The 19678-nt window shown below is 35.2% G+C and overlaps 10 protein-coding genes and 2 non-coding genes across 12 annotated transcripts; 5 read left to right on the forward strand and 7 right to left on the reverse strand.

The window, feature by feature from the left end:
• Window positions 1–120: 120 nt before the first annotated feature.
• Window positions 121–2757, reverse strand: MSH4 (MutS family protein MSH4; the record flags this gene model as incomplete). The annotated part of the gene is made up of 1 exon (XM_056222103.1): window positions 121–2757. One exon carries the CDS (start codon window positions 2755–2757, stop codon window positions 121–123), a length of 2637 nt encoding a protein of 878 aa, XP_056081828.1.
• A 339-nt stretch (window positions 2758–3096) lies between these two features.
• Window positions 3097–3170, reverse strand: Smki_6.trna2N. Its single transcript has one exon. It is a non-coding gene; the product is annotated as a tRNA-Asn (tRNA).
• Window positions 3171–5010: 1840 nt separating this feature from the next.
• SPB4 (ATP-dependent RNA helicase SPB4) lies at window positions 5011–6831 on the reverse strand (the record flags this gene model as incomplete). Its single annotated transcript, XM_056222104.1, has 1 exon — window positions 5011–6831. One exon carries the CDS (start codon window positions 6829–6831, stop codon window positions 5011–5013), a length of 1821 nt encoding a protein of 606 aa, XP_056081829.1.
• Window positions 6832–7038: 207 nt separating this feature from the next.
• On the forward strand, window positions 7039–8367 carry DEG1 (pseudouridine synthase DEG1; the record flags this gene model as incomplete). Its single annotated transcript, XM_056222105.1, has 1 exon — window positions 7039–8367. The coding sequence occupies one exon, from the start codon at window positions 7039–7041 to the stop codon at window positions 8365–8367; it is 1329 nt and encodes a 442-aa protein (XP_056081830.1).
• Window positions 8368–9053: 686 nt separating this feature from the next.
• LOC1 (Loc1p) lies at window positions 9054–9665 on the forward strand (the record flags this gene model as incomplete). The annotated part of the gene is made up of 1 exon (XM_056222106.1): window positions 9054–9665. One exon carries the CDS (start codon window positions 9054–9056, stop codon window positions 9663–9665), a length of 612 nt encoding a protein of 203 aa, XP_056081831.1.
• Window positions 9666–9964: 299 nt separating this feature from the next.
• NIC96 (linker nucleoporin NIC96) lies at window positions 9965–12484 on the forward strand (the record flags this gene model as incomplete). The annotated part of the gene is made up of 1 exon (XM_056222107.1): window positions 9965–12484. One exon carries the CDS (start codon window positions 9965–9967, stop codon window positions 12482–12484), a length of 2520 nt encoding a protein of 839 aa, XP_056081832.1.
• A 143-nt stretch (window positions 12485–12627) lies between these two features.
• Window positions 12628–13095, reverse strand: YPI1 (type 1 protein phosphatase-activating protein YPI1; the record flags this gene model as incomplete). The annotated part of the gene is made up of 1 exon (XM_056222109.1): window positions 12628–13095. The coding sequence occupies one exon, from the start codon at window positions 13093–13095 to the stop codon at window positions 12628–12630; it is 468 nt and encodes a 155-aa protein (XP_056081833.1).
• A 272-nt stretch (window positions 13096–13367) lies between these two features.
• On the forward strand, window positions 13368–14288 carry RPN11 (proteasome regulatory particle lid subunit RPN11; the record flags this gene model as incomplete). Its single annotated transcript, XM_056222110.1, has 1 exon — window positions 13368–14288. One exon carries the CDS (start codon window positions 13368–13370, stop codon window positions 14286–14288), a length of 921 nt encoding a protein of 306 aa, XP_056081834.1.
• Window positions 14289–14482: 194 nt separating this feature from the next.
• Window positions 14483–15829, reverse strand: SAD1 (mRNA splicing protein SAD1; the record flags this gene model as incomplete). Its single annotated transcript, XM_056222111.1, has 1 exon — window positions 14483–15829. The coding sequence occupies one exon, from the start codon at window positions 15827–15829 to the stop codon at window positions 14483–14485; it is 1347 nt and encodes a 448-aa protein (XP_056081835.1).
• Window positions 15830–16096: 267 nt separating this feature from the next.
• Window positions 16097–17704, forward strand: SMKI06G0670 (putative Xaa-Pro dipeptidase; the record flags this gene model as incomplete). The annotated part of the gene is made up of 1 exon (XM_056222112.1): window positions 16097–17704. The coding sequence occupies one exon, from the start codon at window positions 16097–16099 to the stop codon at window positions 17702–17704; it is 1608 nt and encodes a 535-aa protein (XP_056081836.1).
• A 165-nt stretch (window positions 17705–17869) lies between these two features.
• On the reverse strand, window positions 17870–17961 carry Smki_6.trna3F. The gene is given in 2 exon segments: window positions 17870–17905; window positions 17925–17961. It is a non-coding gene; the product is annotated as a tRNA-Phe (tRNA).
• A 908-nt stretch (window positions 17962–18869) lies between these two features.
• Window positions 18870–19532, reverse strand: FAR7 (Far7p; the record flags this gene model as incomplete). The annotated part of the gene is made up of 1 exon (XM_056222113.1): window positions 18870–19532. One exon carries the CDS (start codon window positions 19530–19532, stop codon window positions 18870–18872), a length of 663 nt encoding a protein of 220 aa, XP_056081837.1.
• Between the last annotated feature and the right edge of the window lie 146 nt (window positions 19533–19678).

The following is a 19678-nucleotide window of genomic DNA, read 5'->3' on the forward strand; positions in this document are numbered from 1 at the left end:
AACCGCAAGTACACGAATATAGCCAATGCCTGTTTTTGCGTCCTCTGCACACGTTAACGTTGATGACTATTGAGCGCAAAGATCTTATAATTTAGTTCAAGTTGAGCGACAAAAGCCAAATTATCCTTCAAACTTTTCGATGAAATCAGCGTTTAGTTCTCTTAGTTTCTCTAAATTCAACAGCACTTTTTCATTTCCTGCACATTCTTTTAATATCGCCACAAGATTGTGTATTCTTTTTATTTGGTTTATGGTCTTTTCATCAACGTCATCATTTGCATTCTTGTCTCCAGACTTCGCTTTAGCGATTTCCAAAAGTGAACGTATATTGTGCGCTTCTCCAATGATATTAGGGCTAAATATTCTATTTACTACCTTTATTCCACTATTCTCTATCGTGGAAGATTTTTTAGTCAACTGATATTTCATTTGAATGGAATTGTCATTGAGAAGGACTGCATCCATATGAAGATGAGAAACCGCTGGCTTCTTAGACATAATTTTAGGAATGTCCTGGAAGTGCGTAGAAAGAAACACGGTTGCCTCAGTTCGAAGTAGATGTTCAGTGACAGCCAGGGACACACAAAATCCATCAGCGATGCTTGACCCGCGACCAAGTTCGTCTAAAATTAATAGAGTTTGTGCATTGATATCATCCAAAAAGTAAGCCATCTCCTTCATTTCAAAACCAAAATTTGATGACGTCAATTCCATACTGTCATTACAAACTCTTGCATGTAAACGTTTAAAAATAGGGAAAGATCCATAACGTGCCGAGATGCCAGATCCCATTTGGGCCATTATGGAAATAAGGGCGACTTGTTTTAAATACACAGATTTCCCACTCATATTGCATCCCGTTATGATTTGTAGGCTGGAACTATTCTTTGTACTTGATATAGTGTTAGGAACAAAATTTTCTATTACTTTTTCCAGTAGTGGATGTCTTGAATCTTGAATTAGAAAATTGTTTGTAAAAGTCGGTATTGTATAATTGTTCTCTTCCAAATTATAAGCGAATGAACAAACCAAATCCAGGATAGCTATTGCTTCTGCGATCATAAATAAGTCAGAAATATGGGCTGTGATTTTATCGAGTAGTTTGTCAACTGTCTCTTCACTTAAGAGCAATATCTCCTCCATAACTTCCTTCAACCTCGCATTTTTCTTAATTATGTTTAGAGTTGTGCATTCGATATAATTCTTTTTAATTGTTTTCGAAATGAATATATCTGGAAGTGTAGCGATGTTATCAGTGAAGTCATGTCTTTTTATTCTTAGAAAAAAGCCTCGTGCTGAGTCATAATTATGATCCAACTTGACTTTGTTTTTAGCACTAAGATCTTCCACCTCATGAAAAAATTCCTCCTTCACCTCTTTGTAGATTTGCCTAGAAACATCTAAAAACCCATTAGAATCGCTTTTTACAGCATATGAACGTTGGTTAAGTAATTGTAAGGCCGAAGTTGCCCAAACACAGTCTTCATTTATACAGTCATTAATCAACTTTTCAATTTCTACAATTGCATCATTGTTAAATATTCTTTTTGTTTCGCTAATCAAACGGCTTTGTATAGACTCATTGTTAAGTGCGTATTTCAATGATTTTACGCTCTGTAATGTTTCCTTGAGCAACAAGACATAATTAATCCTTTGATCCGATTTTATTGCCGAATAATTAATACATAGTAACCTTGAAAATAGCTTATCAAGATCTGGTAAAGATTTCATTTCAAGCCTTAATTTTTGTAAAAGATCATTATTAGCTTTCAGTTCTTCTAAAGCCTCTAATCTCATCTCAATACTCTCTTTATCAGTTAACGGCTGGAGTATACTGTTCCGAAGTGATCTTTGTCCCATTTTGGTTGAAGTCGTGTCCAAAAACTTCCATAGTGATATACCGTTTTTGTCCAGTTTATTTTCTACAAGCTCCAAACCTCTAACCGTTTTAGAATCAATTAACATAGTATTTTCTGTACCTTCGAACTGAATACGTAATTTGCGAAAAGCATTCAAGTTCCGTGTACTTTTAGATATGATTTCTTCCATGTAGCTTATTGCCGCAGATGCAGCGCAAAGAGCAAAGGTTTTATCTATAACCTCTTCAATTTTTAAGTTCTTTTTCGTATCGTCTATTAGATACTTTGTAATCGCGGCCAATCCATCTTGGCTATTAAAGCACTTTCGTGAACCCTCTTCAATTTTAACCGTTTCAGATACGTTAAATTTTATCATTGTTGCTAATTTTGATACTGTTGGAGTTAAGGAACTACTTGGGATCAATATTTCTGTCGGTTGATAAATTTGGAGCTTATGCACTACACGAATGTAAATCTGTGAGTCCATGAAGTCCGAAAGGTACATCTGCGCTGTGTTACAGTTGATAATACATAGGCCAATCCGTGTACTAATGTCTCTTGGAACTTCGTATATACAACAGAGAACACAGTCAACACTAGGTCCGAGAAGGGAAGCATTAGTGCTGTATCTACTTATGGAGGTTGTGGTTCTCGACGCCACTGAACCATTCATTAAGTAATGATTATACGTTGAACCTTTGTCATTCTTTTCCAACGTTGCCTCAACTGTTTCGAGGGTTCTCTTTTTGAAAGCACAGTTAGTTATATTCGTTGGCGATTTTTGATTTCTTATACTCTTCTTTGTACTTGGTTTCGTAATAGAATTTGAAGAATTAGCCGCTGATCTTAAATTAAAGTAATTTGTGCTGATAAAACTAGATAGATTGGATTCACTCATTAATAATTCTTTGATTTGATTTACGTCTTTTTTCTTTTCAATTTTGCCCTCCTGCTATTTCTATTACTTCAAATGAGCAACTTTAAATGCTCTTGTTGTTCTGATTTTATTGAACTCTGTTTAAATAAAAAATGATACATGAAGCTTGAATACCCCGGTTTTAACAAGGAAGATAAAACACGCGCCAAAAAAAAAGTTTATGATAGACAAGGAGGTTAAGTATCTAGTTTGTCTTTTATTCAATCCTTGTTGAAAAAGTAAAATGTTGTCCTCATACAGCCACGTAATAGCAAGAAGGTTTATTTTCAATACTTATTATTAATTATATAAAAAAAAAATCGACCCCAGTGAGGGTTGAACTCACGATCTTGCGATTAACAGTCGCACGCCTTAACCAACTTGGCCATGGAGTCATCTTATTCATATCTGTGATATGTGATGTTGAAATAATATAACACACGTTAGTAGTAACGACTATGTTGTTGTAGATGAAACATTAGCAATTACTCAAAAGGGTAATCGCAAACTGAGATAATGGTGGAGTTTGATGTAATTGATGGGATTCCATTTTTTATAAGGCAATAATATTAGGTATGTAGATATACTAGAAGTTCTCCTCGGGGATTTAGGAATCCATAAAAGGGAATCTGCAATTCTACATAATTCTATAAACATTATTATCATCGTTTTATATGTTGTTATTCATTTATCCTATTGCATTATCAATCCTTGCGTTTCAGCTTCCACTAATTTAGATGACTATATCTCATCATTTGCGTCATCTTCTAACACCGTATATGATAATATACTAGTAGTATGAATACTAGTTAGTAGATGATAGTTGATTTATATTACAACACTAACTACACCTGAAACGAACTTAGTCTCTCTACTCAAAGCAGTAATAATATCCAACATATATTAATAGTAGTATTCTAGAAAACAACAAACAGATGGTATACATAGATATAGAACAACAAGTTTGAATTTAGATCTGAAGTTCCACTAATACTTGGATAAGGAAGTGCGCTACATGACATTTTAATTTTTTGTAAAGGCTTTTATTCTACAAATTATTGATGCTCACAACTTTCATGCAGAAAAACAAGTTACTAGTACTATGATATGATCTAACTATTGTCAAAATGAACCAGTATTCGCATTACTTGTTGAAATAAGTGACTACTGTTTGAATGAAAATCAACTATCGTCTATCAACTAGTAGTCATATTACTAGTATATTATCATATACGGTGTTAGAAGATGACATAAGTTGCGAGAAGCGGTCATCGAAATAAGTGAAAGCTGGAATGCAAGGATTGATAATGTAATAGGATAATGACTGACAACATATAAAATGACAATCAAAGCATATACAGAATTATGTAGAATTGCAGATTCCCTTTTATGGATTCCTAAATCCCCGAGGAGAACTTCTAGTATATTCTATATACCAAATAATATTGCCTTTATCAACAATGGAATCCCAACAATCATCTCAAAATTCACCAAGCTCTCAATTACAACTATACTTTTCTTCATTTAAATTAGGGTAGGTGATGACGGACATTCTTTAACATGATACTAACAATGTTAGGTAAATGAATACAAACATTCTTATGATGATACCAATTTTATTGGAGTAGGCAAATTCTAATAATGGAATTTACTGCAGTAATGAGATAAAGATCCATTAATTGACCAGATCTTAGTATATAAGAAGATAAGCCATAGCCAAAAGCCTATCATCAATGTTCCGAGTTATATCTGAACCATTGGGTTTAATACAACCAACCAGCGTGTGTGTGTTTTATATGCCTCTCTTATATAAATTAAGAAAGAGCGACTTATCCTTAATTATAAAACTTACTAAATCACTAATTATCAACAGATGGCATAAAGATTGAGAAACTGTCATCGAGTTTAGTGTAAGTTGAAACGAAAAGATTGATAATGTAACAGAATTATGAACGATTACCTATAAAACAAAAGAAGACAAAATATCTCATTATGTAGAATTATCGACTCCCCTAAGTGGATTCTCATATATTCGGGGAGAAAGTCGCGTATGTTCTATATACCTCTCTTGAATAGTATAATAAAAGCTCATGAAAGTCTTGAAGTATCTTAAGTTAAACATACATAGAAAATAGATTAATTTTTCACTCTCTATGATGTCATAAAAACAACAACATCAGTTTAACAATATGCTAGGTAGTTCTACGAATTATTATTTTTCTTTTTCATGCAAGATTATAGGTCGTCAAAACTGCCTTGGATGGCGGTACTGGAGACCTTTTTCCGCTTATTCTGTAAAACAATTTCTTTCCAATCGTCCTGAATGTGCTCTTCCTCATCATTTTCATTAAGTTCTTCTGCTTTCAATTCTTCCTCTATGGCCTTCCTTTTCAAACTCATTTTTTCCTTTCTTTCGAGCTTTCGTTCTTTCGTCGATGTTTTATCTGACCAAGCTATATTTTTCTTCTTCAATTCACTTTTTAGCTTCTTTTTGTCATTTATTAGGTTTATATTTTTCAATGATTCTTGTCTCTCCTTTTCACGTTTTTTATCCTTATATCTGTATGCATCCATGTCAACTGGAGGATCTACCAGCCAATTTCCAGGGAAAATCCCTTCCTCATTTTCAGTGTTTAAGTACCTTGTTATTTCAGGCATTCGAGGAAGCCGGAAAAGACCATACATTTTTGCAATGCCAACATAATCTAACGACTGAAGTCTGAAAATTGAACTTGCGGAATGATTTGAATAATATTTAATGAAGGCAACATATGCTTTAACACCTTTGTCAAATCTATCCCTATCTTCAAGTATCCAATCTTTAAAGTCCTCGTAAAAGTTTGCCGTGATTCCCTTTATTTTCAAATCAACTTCTTCTAATTCCACATTTTTGACTTGCATAAAAGGAACGAAGTCCTCTTCTCTGCCTCTGTTAAGAAACGTGATAGCTTTACCCACCCTGTTCGCTCTACCAGTTCTACCACATCTATGCATGAACATGTCAGAATTGGTAGGAGGATCAAGCTGAATGACCAGGTCCACTTGGGGTATATCAATACCTCTAGCAGCTACATCCGTAGTGAATAAAACAGAGTTACTTAGCGAATTAGTGAATGCTGCTAAAGTCTTTGTTCTTGCTGACGTTTGAAGTTTTCCGTGCAAGGAGAACACTTCTACTTCATTGATCAGAGTTTTTCTCTTTGCTAAATGTTGGACAAATGAGTAGAAATAAGAAACTGATACACACGTTGGAAAATATACAATACTTTTCTTGAACTTATAGTTATTCAAAATGCTAACCAAGAGTTGCAGTTTTTCCACAGGATTCACGACGCAGTAATTCATTTTCAGAGAGGAAGGTGCCTGATTCTTTGAATTCACTGTAATCCTGACAGGATTCCTAAGTCCCGTCTTAAATATATCTGAACCTGCGCTACGCATAGTTGCGGAAAATAGGCCTGTTCTCCTTTGCTTTGGCAATAGCCTTAGAATCCTTTCGATATCTTTAATGAAACTCACATCCAATAACCTATCTGCTTCATCCAGAACCACCATACTACATGCTGAAGTCTTCACTGCCGGCATTTGCAAAAAGTCTAAAACTCTACCAGGTGTTCCAATTAAAATCTGAGGTCTATTCCGCAGAAAATCACTCACATCGTCTCTAACTGTAGCTTCATTGGTACCAATCAATAGTTGACATCTGATAGGGAACAAGTCGGAAGGATAGTGCTCCAGGAATGATAAAACAACAGACTCTATTTGGCGTGATAATTCTCTTGTTGGAGCAACAATTAAGGAATGAAATTGTGCCTTCTTGAATTTGGATGAGTTCGCTTCCTCCTTTACAATTTTTTCTAGTATAGGTATGACGAAGGCTGCAGTCTTACCTGAGCCTGTTACAGAATCTACGACCACATCTTTGTTGCCAGCAAGCATAGGAATTGTCGATGCTTGAACTGGGGTCATTGTTTCAAAACCCATGACATCCAGCCCTGTTCTTATCCAAGGAAGTAGAGAAAAATCGAGATTATCCCATTCTAATGATTTTGACATTGCATCCAATATTGTGGGTAGTTCTTTAGTTCTGTTTGTTTTTGCTAAATTTTAAATTGATGAGCTCATCCTGAAAACTTTACTTTTCTCTCAGTGGAAAATTTTTGAGGCGAAAGCCGGCTCAGAGTTAGAATTTATTTAGGTTTCTATCTTGAAAAGTCGTATATTTAACCTTCATTTCCCTGTAGTAGTCATCATATTCCTTGAATGAGTGATTTCATTAGGAGAATAGTTACGAAAATGAAAGCGGTTTCAACAGGTACTAATATCATTGGTAACAATAAGAACTCAAGTTATGTAAACTGGTCCAAAGAACAACTAATACGAAGGATCACTGAGCTAGAAAATGCAAACAATCAAGACACTAATAAATCCCGTCACGTCGAAGATAGCAAGAAACGTAAGCTGTCGCAAGAACAGATAATTAAAAACAAGACGAAAAAGCCTTTAAAGAAGTTCGACTTTTCTAAACATAATACTAGATTCATCGCTTTGAGATTCGCCTATTTGGGCTGGAATTACAATGGGTTAGCTATACAAAAAGAATATACGCCTTTACCTACAGTAGAGGGTACCATTTTGGAGGCTATGAATAAGTGTAAGCTTGTTCCATCGATGGTTTTACAAGACTATAATTTCAGCAGATGTGGTAGAACAGATAAAGGTGTGAGTGCGATGAGCCAAGTTATTTCGCTAAAAGTTCGTTCAAACTTGACAGATGAAGAACAGCTTGACCCAGCCAACGATTGCAAGGAAATACCTTATGTTCATGTCTTGAATCAGCTACTGCCCGACGATATTCGTATATCGGCTGTCTGCCTCAGACCTCCACCGAATTTTGATGCAAGATTCAGTTGTGTTCACCGACACTATAAGTATGTTTTCAAAGGAGAGAACCTTGACATTGATAAAATGTCCAAAGCGGCATCATATTTTCTTGGAGAGAAAGACTTCAGAAATTTTTGTAAACTTGATGGTTCAAAACAAATCACCAACTTTAAACGGACAATAATAAGCTCAAAGATTCTTCCCCTTTCTGGAACTTTCTACTGTTTCGATCTAATTGGTTCAGCATTTCTGTGGCACCAGGTTCGTTGCATGATGGCTGTTCTTTTTTTAGTTGGTCAAGCGCTCGAAGAACCTGAAGTTGTCTTGCACCTGCTTGATATTGAAAGAACACCTCGAAGACCTGTTTATGACATGGCAGATGATATCCCATTATTATTATACGATTGTAAATTTCCTCAAATGAAATGGCAAGAGCCTGCTGTGGATGACTATAAGGCAATAAAATTTACCACAGCAACTGAAGCGTTGACATTACATTACGAACTAAAGGCCACAGTGTGCAACATTTTTAAGGATGTTTTGCCCACAGCTGATTCTAGTAAGCTCTCAAAGACAGTCATTAACTTGGGTGATGGGAAGGGTAAGATAGTAGGAAATTATTTGAAACTGAAGGAAAGAAGTGTGATGGAATCCGTAGAAGTTGTTAATGCCAAGTATTTTAAAAGAAAGGATAAAAAAAGTAAATAATAATGATACATAATGTATATTATAATATAGACCCTAAGATCAATACTTAAAAATCACGTGCATGTATTTTAATAAATTGTTTTAATAATTAAATATAATATCTAAAGTTATAGTTTTAAAAAACAAAAATAAAAAATAAAACCGTAGTTCTTGATTTCCGAAAGGAGAAAATTGATTTCTAGTAGGAAAAGAATACATATTATAAGGATTAATGGTTAGTTTTTTATTTGATTAAAAGATTTATTATGATACTAGAGACCGCATATTTCCACAAACTGATGTGAAGTCAACCAAAGATGATTTCTTGAAATTCATTGAACTTTTTCATCTTGCATTGAAAGAGTAAAGTTTGTACTGTTTTACTAATTAAACTACACAAAAAGGATAACGATTCTATATTCATTTAAAAAAATTGGAAGAAAATGTGGGTTTCGATTGTAAAACTTGTTATTTCTTTCAGCAAAGAGTTGGTAGTGTTGACTTCAGAATTCGGCCTCGTTTTCCTCCTATGCTGATTTTTCTTAATATTTTTCATTCATTTTTCTGATGCCCTGAAATAGCGGCGATGAGGTGAAGAATTTTCAAACTAAAAAGAGAACATCAATAATAGAAACTATGTGGTAGAACACGTTGGTAAAGTGAAGTAATAAGTATAAAGTTTCATAGTAGTATAAAATTAAAAGGAAATGGCACCAAAAAAACCTTCCAATAGACAAACTTTGAGAAGAGAGGTTGCTCCTGAAGTGTTTCAAGATTCGCAAGCTAGAAACCAGTTAGCTAATGTTCCTCAACTTACCGAGAAGTCAACTCGGCGTAAACCTTCCAAAACAAAGGTTAAAAAAGAACAGTCTTTAGCTAGACTTTATGGTGCTAAAAAAGACAAGAAGGGGAAATATTCTGAGAAGGAGTTAGATATTCCAACACTTAATAGGGCCATTGTTCCAGGTGTTAAGATAAGGAGGGGTAAGAAAGGTAAGAAATTCATTGACGATGATGATACTTTGACTTTAAACCGTTTAATAAAAACCATTGGTGACAAGTACGATGACATAGCTGAGAGCAAGCTTGAGAAAGCCAGAAGATTGGAAGAAATACGAGAATTGAAAAGAAAGGAAATCGAAAGGAAGGAAGCGCTTAAACAAGATAAGTTGGAAGAGAAAAAGGACGAGATCAAAAAAAAGTCTTCTGTTGCAAGAACTATACGTAGAAAAAATAAACGTGATATGTTGAAAAGTGAAGTAAAAGCCAGTGAAAGTGATCCTAAAGAAAAGAAGGTGAAAAGGGTTTCATTTGCTTAATAATTTTGATTGACCAGAGGAAGCATAGATAAGCCTACTGTAAATTATATGTAATACACTGAAGGCAAAACTGTGAAGAGTTTCCTTTATAGAGCTATCAATATCACATAATAGCTAATAGTACTATTTTATCGCTTCTGGATATATGTTTATTACCGGGTAACAGTAAACCACACAATTTTTTTTATATCTTGAAATTGAAGTCTTTTTCTTGAAAAATTAAAATGCTTTTGATTCACCAAAACGAAATATTTAAACAATATTGCTAAAGAGAAAGGGAAGTAAGGTGAAAATTTAATATGTTAGAAACGTTACGTGGGAATCAGGTGCATTCTGGTACTTCAAAAGGTGTCAACAAAAAGTTGAATGATCTTTTAGAGTCATGCGATAATCTTCCATCTGCATCTTCCGAATTGGGTTCAATCCAGGTGAGTATTAATGAGTTGAGAAGACGTGTTTTTCAGTTGAGAAGTAAAAGTAAAGTTAACAATGACTATACTAAAGCTCATTATCTACTAGCCAACAGCGGCTTAACTTTTGAAGATATTGATTCTTTTATCAAGGACTTACAGACAAACCAATTTTTGGAACCAAACCCACCTAAAATAATTGAGAGTGAGGAATTGGATTTTTATTTAAGAACTAAGAAGGAAGAAAACATTTTGATGTCTATTGAACAGCTTCTGAATGGTGCTACAAAAGATTTTGACAATTTTATCAATCATAACTTGAGTCTCGACTGGTCTCAGCACAAAAATGAAGTTATGAAAAACTTTGGTATTCTTATACATGATAAGAAAACCCTTGACCACAAAAAATCCATCAGTTCTTTAGACCCGAAACTTCCAAGTTGGGGTAGTAAAGGCAATAACATTTTGAATAGCAACGAATCGAGGCTAAATGTCAACGAAAATAACATCCTCAGAGAGAAATTCGAGAATTATGCAAGAGTTGTATTTCAATTTAATAATAGTAGACAAGCGAATGGGAATTTTGATATAGCAAATGAGTTCGTCTCAATATTATCTTCTGCGAATGGTTCAAGGAATGCTCAATTGCTAGAGAGCTGGAAGATTCTTGAATCGATGAAAAGTAAGGATATTAACATTGTTGAGGTCGGGAAACAATACCTTGAGCAGCAATTTTTACAGTATGCCGACAATTTATATAAAAAGAACATGAACGAAGGATTGGCTACCAATACTAATAAAATTAAATCCTTCATTGATACAAAGTTGAAGAAAGCGGACAAATCATGGAAAATTTCTAACTTAACTGTTATCAACGGTGTCCCAATATGGGCCTTGGTTTTTTATCTTCTAAGGGCCGGCTTAATCAAAGAAGCATTGCAAGTTCTAGTAGAGAACAAGGCTAACATAAAAAAAGTAGAACAGTCATTCTTGACCTATTTTAAAGCATATTCCTCTTCGAAGGACCATGGCCTACCGGTAGAATTTTCCACCAAACTTCACACTGAATACAACCAACATATTAAAAGTTCATTAGATGGCGATCCCTATCGCCTGGCTGTCTATAAATTGATCGGAAGATGTGACTTAAGTAGAAAAAACATTCCTGCAGTTACCTTGAGCGTTGAAGATTGGTTGTGGATGCATCTAATGTTAATTAAGGAAAAAGACACAGATAATGATCCTGTTTATGAAAGATACTGCTTAGAAGATTTTCAAAACATAATAATATCATATGGACCATCTAGGTTTTCAAACTATTATTTACAGACACTTTTGCTAAGTGGACTTTATGGTTTGGCTATCGATTATACATATACGTTTAGCGAAATAGATGCGGTGCATTTGGCAATAGGGCTAGCAAGCTTGAAACTATTCAAGATTGACAATTCAACACGTTTAGCGAAAAAGACTAAGAGAGACATTAGGTTTGCAAACATACTAGCTAATTACACCAAATCCTTTAGATATTCCGATCCTAGAGTTGCTGTTGAATATTTGGTTCTAATAACACTGAATGAAGGTCCATCTGATATTGAATTATGCCACGAGGCCCTAAGAGAATTAGTTTTGGAAACTAAGGAGTTCACTGTACTCCTAGGTAAAGTTGGACGTGACGGTGCCAGAATTCCGGGAGTAATTGAAGAGAGACAACCTTTATTACATGTTCGTGATGAAAGAGAATTTTTGCATACAATTACTGAACAAGCAGCAAGAAGGGCAGATGAAGATGGAAGAACCTACGATAGTATATTGTTATATCAGCTCGCTGAGGAATATGATATCGTTATCATTCTCGTCAATAGTCTGTTAAGTGATACACTCAGTGCATCAGATTTAGACCAACCATTGTTTGGACGCGATGATAATAGTGAGACGAATCCTGTCTTATTGGCAAGAAGAATGGCATCCATTTATTTTGACAACAGTGGCATATCGAGACAGATCCATACTAAAAATAAAGAAATTTGTATGTCGCTTTTGAATATTTCTAGTATCAGGGAGCTGTATCTCAATAAACAATGGAAGGAAACATTATCGCAAATGGAGTTATTGGACCTGCTTCCTTTCACAGATGAACTATCTGCTAGAAAGAAGGCACAAGATTTTTCTAGTCTGGATGACAACATTGTGAAAAACGTTCCTAATTTGTTGATTATCACTTTGAACTGTATATCAAACATAGTCCATACCTTGAACGAGAGCAAGTATCAGACGTCCACAAAAGGTCAACAAATCGATTCCTTAAAAAATGTTGCGAGACAGTGTATGATTTATGCTGGTATGATTCAATACAGAATGCCAAGGGAAACATACAGCACTTTGATCAATATAGATGTCTCTCTATGATTCTTTTCTAAAAATTGTATATTTTTGTTTATATCTATTTGTCAGTATGCGCGCATACCAAATAAAAGTGTTAAAATGATAATAAGAAAATATTATTATATCATTTTTTCCCCAATAATTTTTTCTTTCCATTGCACAAAGTCTCAACCTTTATTTTCTTGCTGCTTTCGCCTATACTCAGAATAATCTGGTTGGAATTCATAGGCATTGGGGCTATAAGTTCTTTTTTTCTCGAGTTTACGATGGCGTCTTTCCAGTCTTCTTTGTCTACGTTCGTTGAAGTCAAGATCCCTCTCATTCTCAGATTCCGAAGAAGAAGAAGAAGAAGAAGAAGATTCATTATGGTCTGACGGGTGGTTGCACTCTTCTTCAACCTCATCTTGTGGATGAAAAATACAACAAATCTTGGTCTTCTTTTTATTCATGTTTTCATTATCAATTACATTCTCTTCCCATCTTACGTTGTGCCTCGTGGACCTTACTTCTTGAGTCCTTGGAGATTCTTGCGTGGCTCGAAGCTGCAAAACTGCAGGTACCTCTTCTACACTTACCGTTCGGGATCCCACGGTTTGTTGTTGTCCCGATTCTATGTTCATTTGGTGTCCACTCATCCTTATATAGTTAATTGAAGGATATATATACATCTATTGGCAGTAATGATATCCTGACGTCTTTCATTGACATCGCTTTTAACTAATTAGTATGTGTCCCCCCCTGTTTGACTGAAGCGCACGTCGCTGATGATTTCGGACCTCCAAGGTGGCAAATTCACAAGAAAAGCCTTTTACCTTATGAAACGATTGATGGTTACTAACTATCTAACAAAGAACAAAGAGCTGGAAATAGCAAGGTTGAGGAGTTCAAGTAGAAATATACAAGCGCAATGGAACGACTACAGAGATTGATGATGAATAGCAAGGTGGGATCTGCCGACACCGGTCGTGATGATACAAAGGAGACCGTTTATATTTCTTCAATTGCACTTTTAAAGATGTTGAAGCATGGTAGAGCTGGTGTTCCTATGGAAGTGATGGGGTTAATGTTAGGTGAATTTGTTGATGATTATACCGTGAATGTTGTGGATGTGTTCGCCATGCCCCAGTCGGGTACTGGTGTTTCTGTTGAGGCGGTGGACGATGTTTTCCAAGCTAAAATGATGGATATGTTGAAACAAACAGGAAGAGACCAAATGGTTGTTGGCTGGTATCATTCTCATCCCGGATTTGGATGTTGGCTGTCTTCTGTGGATGTTAACACCCAAAAATCCTTCGAGCAATTAAATAGCAGAGCTGTTGCTGTTGTTGTTGACCCTATCCAATCTGTGAAAGGGAAAGTTGTTATTGATGCCTTTAGGTTAATTGACACAGGCGCATTGATAAATAATTTAGAACCTAGACAAACAACCTCCAACACAGGTTTGTTGAACAAGGCTAATATTCAAGCCTTAATCCACGGTCTGAATAGGCACTATTATTCTTTAAATATTGATTATCATAAGACCACTCAAGAAACCAAGATGCTAATGAACTTACATAAAGAACAATGGCAGTCTGGTCTTAAAATGTACGATTACGAAGAAAAAGAAGAATCGAATTTGGCAGCTACAAAGAGTATGGTTAAGATAGCTGAACAGTATTCGAAGAGAATAGAAGAGGAAAAGGAATTGAGCGAAGAAGAACTCAAGACAAGATACGTTGGTAAACAGGATCCAAAGAAACATCTCTCTGAAACTGCGGACGAAACGCTGGAAAACAATATTGTTTCTGTGCTGACGGCGGGTGTTAATTCAGTGGCAATTAAGTAAAATTTATAAAAGTCATTATGCATTAAGTAACTAGAAGCGCCTCTACATTTATATACTATACCATCTATTTCCAAAAGGACCTAATGAAGGAGTTAATGGAATAGAAAAAGAACCCATCGAAAACGATAATGCTTACCAATTAGTGACATGAATGAGTATTGATAGTTTTAGTGCAATTTTTTCTTATATACTTTTCAGTCTTGCTTTTCCCATACTTGCATAAACGTTTCGTTTAGAAATAAAAGTTCTCCATCTCTTTCTGTTGTATTTATACCATCTACTTCGATCCACTTTTCACTTTTTTCGTCATACAGCTGAGTAACCCAATGACTTCTTTCATCTCCATTTGCGGTTTTCTCATCTGCACACGATGATTTGATGACAACATGGATAATGTTTGCCTTTAAGCGATACTTAACATGCAGAATCTCAAGTTCACCGGAAAATTCCACTAAGGTTTGGTTTCTACTCTTTACAGGATGTTCACTACTACAGTCAAATCTATTGAAATGAAATATTAGGAATTGCGGTAACCGTGTTAATTCAAATACAGTGTTGGTGGAAGTGGGTTTTGAATTAGTGAACTTAGTTAATAATTTAGTAATCCTTATTTGTGGAAGATTATCAACGCTGTTACCATCTTCAAAGGGCGAAAACTCTGGTAAATCTAGAGTCAAAACCCAAAAGGGTCTAATCTTGACATTACTTGTAACAGATATGCTTCTCTCAAGTTCCTTTCCAAATTCCGCAATCTTTACTTTGCCCTTACAAGATTGGTTTAATATTGATTTCAACTGCTTCGAGTTCAAGCAAATTTTATTGAATAACCATAGAAGGAAGAAACGCGGATCTATAAGATTTGAATTCAATCCTTCTTTAACTTTCAAATAAGCTACGAAATTGTCAACGGTAAGATAAGGTTTGAATAATTTCGGGGACCATATTTTCTTAATACACATGGATAACCTTTTGATAAATTCCCCTTGGCCGTCAAAGTGATTCAGCAGGAAATGATCACGTAACGGAACCATGTGTGATATTACAAGCAATACACTATGCGCATAAGCGTAAGTTGCCGCATTGGTAAACCCTATAAATCCATTCAAATACACGCGATTGCTCAAGTCAAAACAGTGTTTCGGAAAGCTTTCTAAGTCTTTTAGGCAATAAGTAGGATAAACGGCAAACTTTATGCTGTTCAATAATTGTACCTTATTTCCGTGTAAAATTTGTATGTTCTGCGGTAAAATGTAAAACTTCAAACTTGTTAAATTTAAGAAGACATGATGGTTCTCATTAATGGAATGGATGAAAGCAGGGCTCTTTTCATGCCTTCCCTGATAAAAGTGTCCACATACTAAACAACAGTATACATTTAAAGGAGATAGCGTAATACAGCAGATTTTCTCTGTATCGAAATCCAATTTTTCTCTTACCACCGTCTCAAGATAGGCATAGTTTGGTTCCTGAGGCCTTATCTTTTTCAGTACCTCTTGCTCCAACTCACTTCCAGAATGTTTTCTCTTGTTATCGACCTCCATTGAAAACAGCACTTTAAGCTAACACCCAGCAATCAATGAATTACTAAAATAAAACTTAAAATGGTATCAATTTTTCCTTTTTCGTCATTTTTTTTCATCAAGATTTTTTCTGTCTCTTTGGCATTGCTTATTATTCGCGAGCGAGATACTTACAATTGACACTTTCCGCTACGGCCATTCTTCAGAACCTGTGTCATCTTTTTTCCAGATCGACCTGTAGGAAAGGCTTTTAAAATATCAGGTATAAACCTATCTGCTGTCAAAGAAATGTGCATTGAACCTATCTCTCTTGTTGTTTTCGTATCCCTGGTATTTTTCTTTGGGTTCGTGAAGTACTTCAAACGTAGAGAAGGGCTAATAAAGACTAGAACTTTGCAACCAGAATACAACGACAAGTATCCTTACAGTAAAGGAAAAGAGGAAGAAATGAGTGAACTGGCAAACGTGAATGACGTTCCACTGAAGATAAGAAAGGACAAATACCCTGCAAAGGAACATAACTTGAGAGTTAAAGAGTTGTTGTTTGAGCGCAATTCAAGGTTGTCTGAGGGGTTCACAGCATTTTTTATTGCTGGTGAAGAATTAGAAGGAAATAAATATTGTGACACCACTAGAGAATTTAGACAAAATAGGTATTTTTATTATTTGTCAGGTGTTGACATACCTTGTTCGATGTTGTTGTTCAACTGTAGCACAGATAAATTGACGTTGTTTTTGCCAAATATCGATGAAGAGGACGTCATGTGGAGCGGTATGCCTTTGAGTTTGGATGAGGCTATGAGAGTTTTTGACATCGATGAGGCCTTGTACATATCTGAATTGGAGTCGAAGTTTAAAGAGTTGAAAGATTTTACTATTTTTACAACCGATTTGGACAACGTTCATAACAAGAACATTGAAGAATTACTAATCCCTGCAAATCCTGACTTCTTTTATGCTATGGACGAAACTCGAGTAATCAAGGACTGGCATGAAATTGAATGCATCAGAAAAGCTTGTCAAATTTCAGATAATAGCCATTTGGCCGTTATGTCTGCTTTGCCCATCGAATTGAACGAGTTACAAATGCAAGCTGAGTTCGAATATCATGCCACTCGCCAAGGTGGACGTTCTTTGGGTTATGACCCCATTTGTTGCTCGGGACCTGCATGTGGTACGTTACATTACATCAAGAATTCCGAAGATATCAAAGGTAAACATTCCATCTTAATTGATGCAGGCGCAGAATGGAGACAATATACAAGTGATATCACTAGATGCTTCCCAACTTCAGGTAAGTTCACTGTGGAACATCGTGAAGTTTATGAAACCGTTCTTGACATGCAGAATCAGGCAATGAAACAGATCAAACCTGGTGCTAAATGGGACGATTTACATGCGTTAACGCACAAGATTCTTATCAGACACTTTTTGAGTATGGGTATTTTCAAGAAAGAATTTTCTGAAGATGAAATATTTAAAAGAAGGGCTTCTTGCGCTTTTTATCCCCATGGACTAGGTCATATGTTAGGGCTTGATGTACACGATGTTGGTGGTAATCCAAACTATGATGATTCAGATCCAATGTTTAAGTACCTAAGAATCCGTCGTACTTTGAAAGAAAATATGGTTGTCACCAATGAACCAGGTTGCTATTTCAATCAATTTTTGATCAAGGAATTCTTAGAAAAACACCCAGAAAGATTGGAACTTGTCGACATGAATGTGTTGAAAAAATACATGTACGTTGGTGGTGTTAGAATCGAAGATGATATTCTTGTAACTAAAGATGGATACGAGAACTTGACTAGTATCACTTCTGACCCCGCTGAAATTGAAAGAATTGTCCAAAAGGGCCTGAAAAAGACTCGTTCGGCTTTCAATGTAGTCGTCTGAATATTTTCTTCCGATTATTATTCTTCTAATCTGTTATATATGCCTACTCCTTGACGTATACATAAATTTAATCTTCCTGAATTCTTCAATTTTTTCGTATCTAAACAATAAAAAATGACACTTACAAATTAAGGCAACAAGCAGATACTACCCCACCCAAAAAAGTGCGAATTCTGTGGATCGAACACAGGACCTCCAGATAACTCGACCGAAGTTTTGTCTTCAGTCTGGCGCTCTCCCAACTGAGCTAAATCCGCTACCAATTAATGGTAATAGATAAACTAAGGATGGCATAAGTCAGTATGAAAATGTAAAAACAAATATGAAACAACCTTATAACAAAACATACAGAATGTGCACATAAGGTAAATATTGATAATTAGTTTTTTGGTAAGTCGTTCCTTCTTAAGTTATATAAGAGAGGTAAATAAAACACACTCTGATTGGTTATATTAAACCCAATGGTTCAGACATAATTCGGAGCATAGATGATAAAATTTTGGTGATAACTCATCTTCTTATATACTAAGTTCTGGTCAATTAATAGACCTTTATCTTACTAATGTAGAAATTCTATTATTAGAATTTTTCTACTCCAATTAAATTGGTATCATCATAAGAATGTTTGTATTAATTTACCCAAAATTATTGGTATTAGGTACAAAAATGTTCGTCATCTGAGATACTTGTGGAGTTTGTTGTAATTGCTGGGATTCCGTTTTTTAATAAGGCAATAATATTAGCTATGTAGACATACTAGAAGTTCTCGGGAATTTAGGAATCCATGAAAGGGAATCTACAACTCTACACAATTCTATAAACATTATTATCATCATTTTATATGTTGTTATTCATTGATCCTATTAAATTATCAATCCTTGCGTTTCAGCTTTTACTAATTTAGATGACTATTTCTCATCATTTGCGTCATCTTGTTACGCCGTATATGATAACTATTAATATGAGTACCAGTCCATAGACAAAAAGGTTGGTTCTTATGCCAACACTGATAACTCGTTTTTTTTTGCACGAAACCTTGCTTTTTATACTTGACTCTGTAAACTTATATCAGAAAAAATACAATGTTTTATAAGGGAGCTTTAAATTAAGATGTGCTTTAAAATATACTTAACATATTATCTGGCTTGTGTTGAAAGTTCATGTTTCACTCTTTTACATGTAACCTCAGCAGTAGTCGGTAAGTATGAGATATATCTGTTAGTTTTTGTAGATCATTAATGTTTTCCAGATACTTCTTGAATTCCTCATCCTCGAGAGGAATTGTTTCTACTTGAAATTTCTGCCTAATCAATTTAATTGTATTTTTGTGATGCATTAGAATGTTTTTTCTTAACTGGGCAACCACAAAGTTTAGTGAATCTTCGGAATAGCTCAATAAGCTCATGGATTCAGAGGTTGTCTGCTTGTATTCCTCTAGAGTTTTCCGGAGATTTAAATTTTGACGCTTTAACACCTCTAACATATCCTCACCTTTTGTGTTATCTTCCAAATCACCGTTTAGTCTTTCTTCCCCAGTTATAGCGTCCTTTCCTCTTTGCTCTAGAAATCTATTGAATAATGCAATATTATCCGTTGTATCATGAGGTTCTTCCGGTGACTCATACTTGCTTAAATTGCCAGATAGTATGTCAACATTTTTTAGTATTTTTGCCTTCTCTGCTTGATTTTCTCTCAACTGCCGCAATAGTTTGTTGACTAATAAGTACATGTGATTCAAGTTTTCTGCCTGAGGGGACATATAGACTTGCTGCTGCTGCTGCTGCTGCTGCTGCTGCTGCAATGACAAAGCGTTAATTTGGTCACTCATACCTTAAATGTGGCGTGAACTTCTTGCGAAATCAATATGTGTGACTTTCTATGTATGGTTCGATGAAGATAACACCCATAAAAAGGTCATAAAAAGTTCATAAAAAGTTCCGTTCTTACTTGCGCGCCTTCATTATTTACATTACA

Source organism: Saccharomyces mikatae, assembly GCF_947241705.1.
Source record: "Saccharomyces mikatae IFO 1815 strain IFO1815 genome assembly, chromosome: 6".
Classification (NCBI taxonomy): domain Eukaryota; kingdom Fungi; phylum Ascomycota; class Saccharomycetes; order Saccharomycetales; family Saccharomycetaceae; genus Saccharomyces; species Saccharomyces mikatae.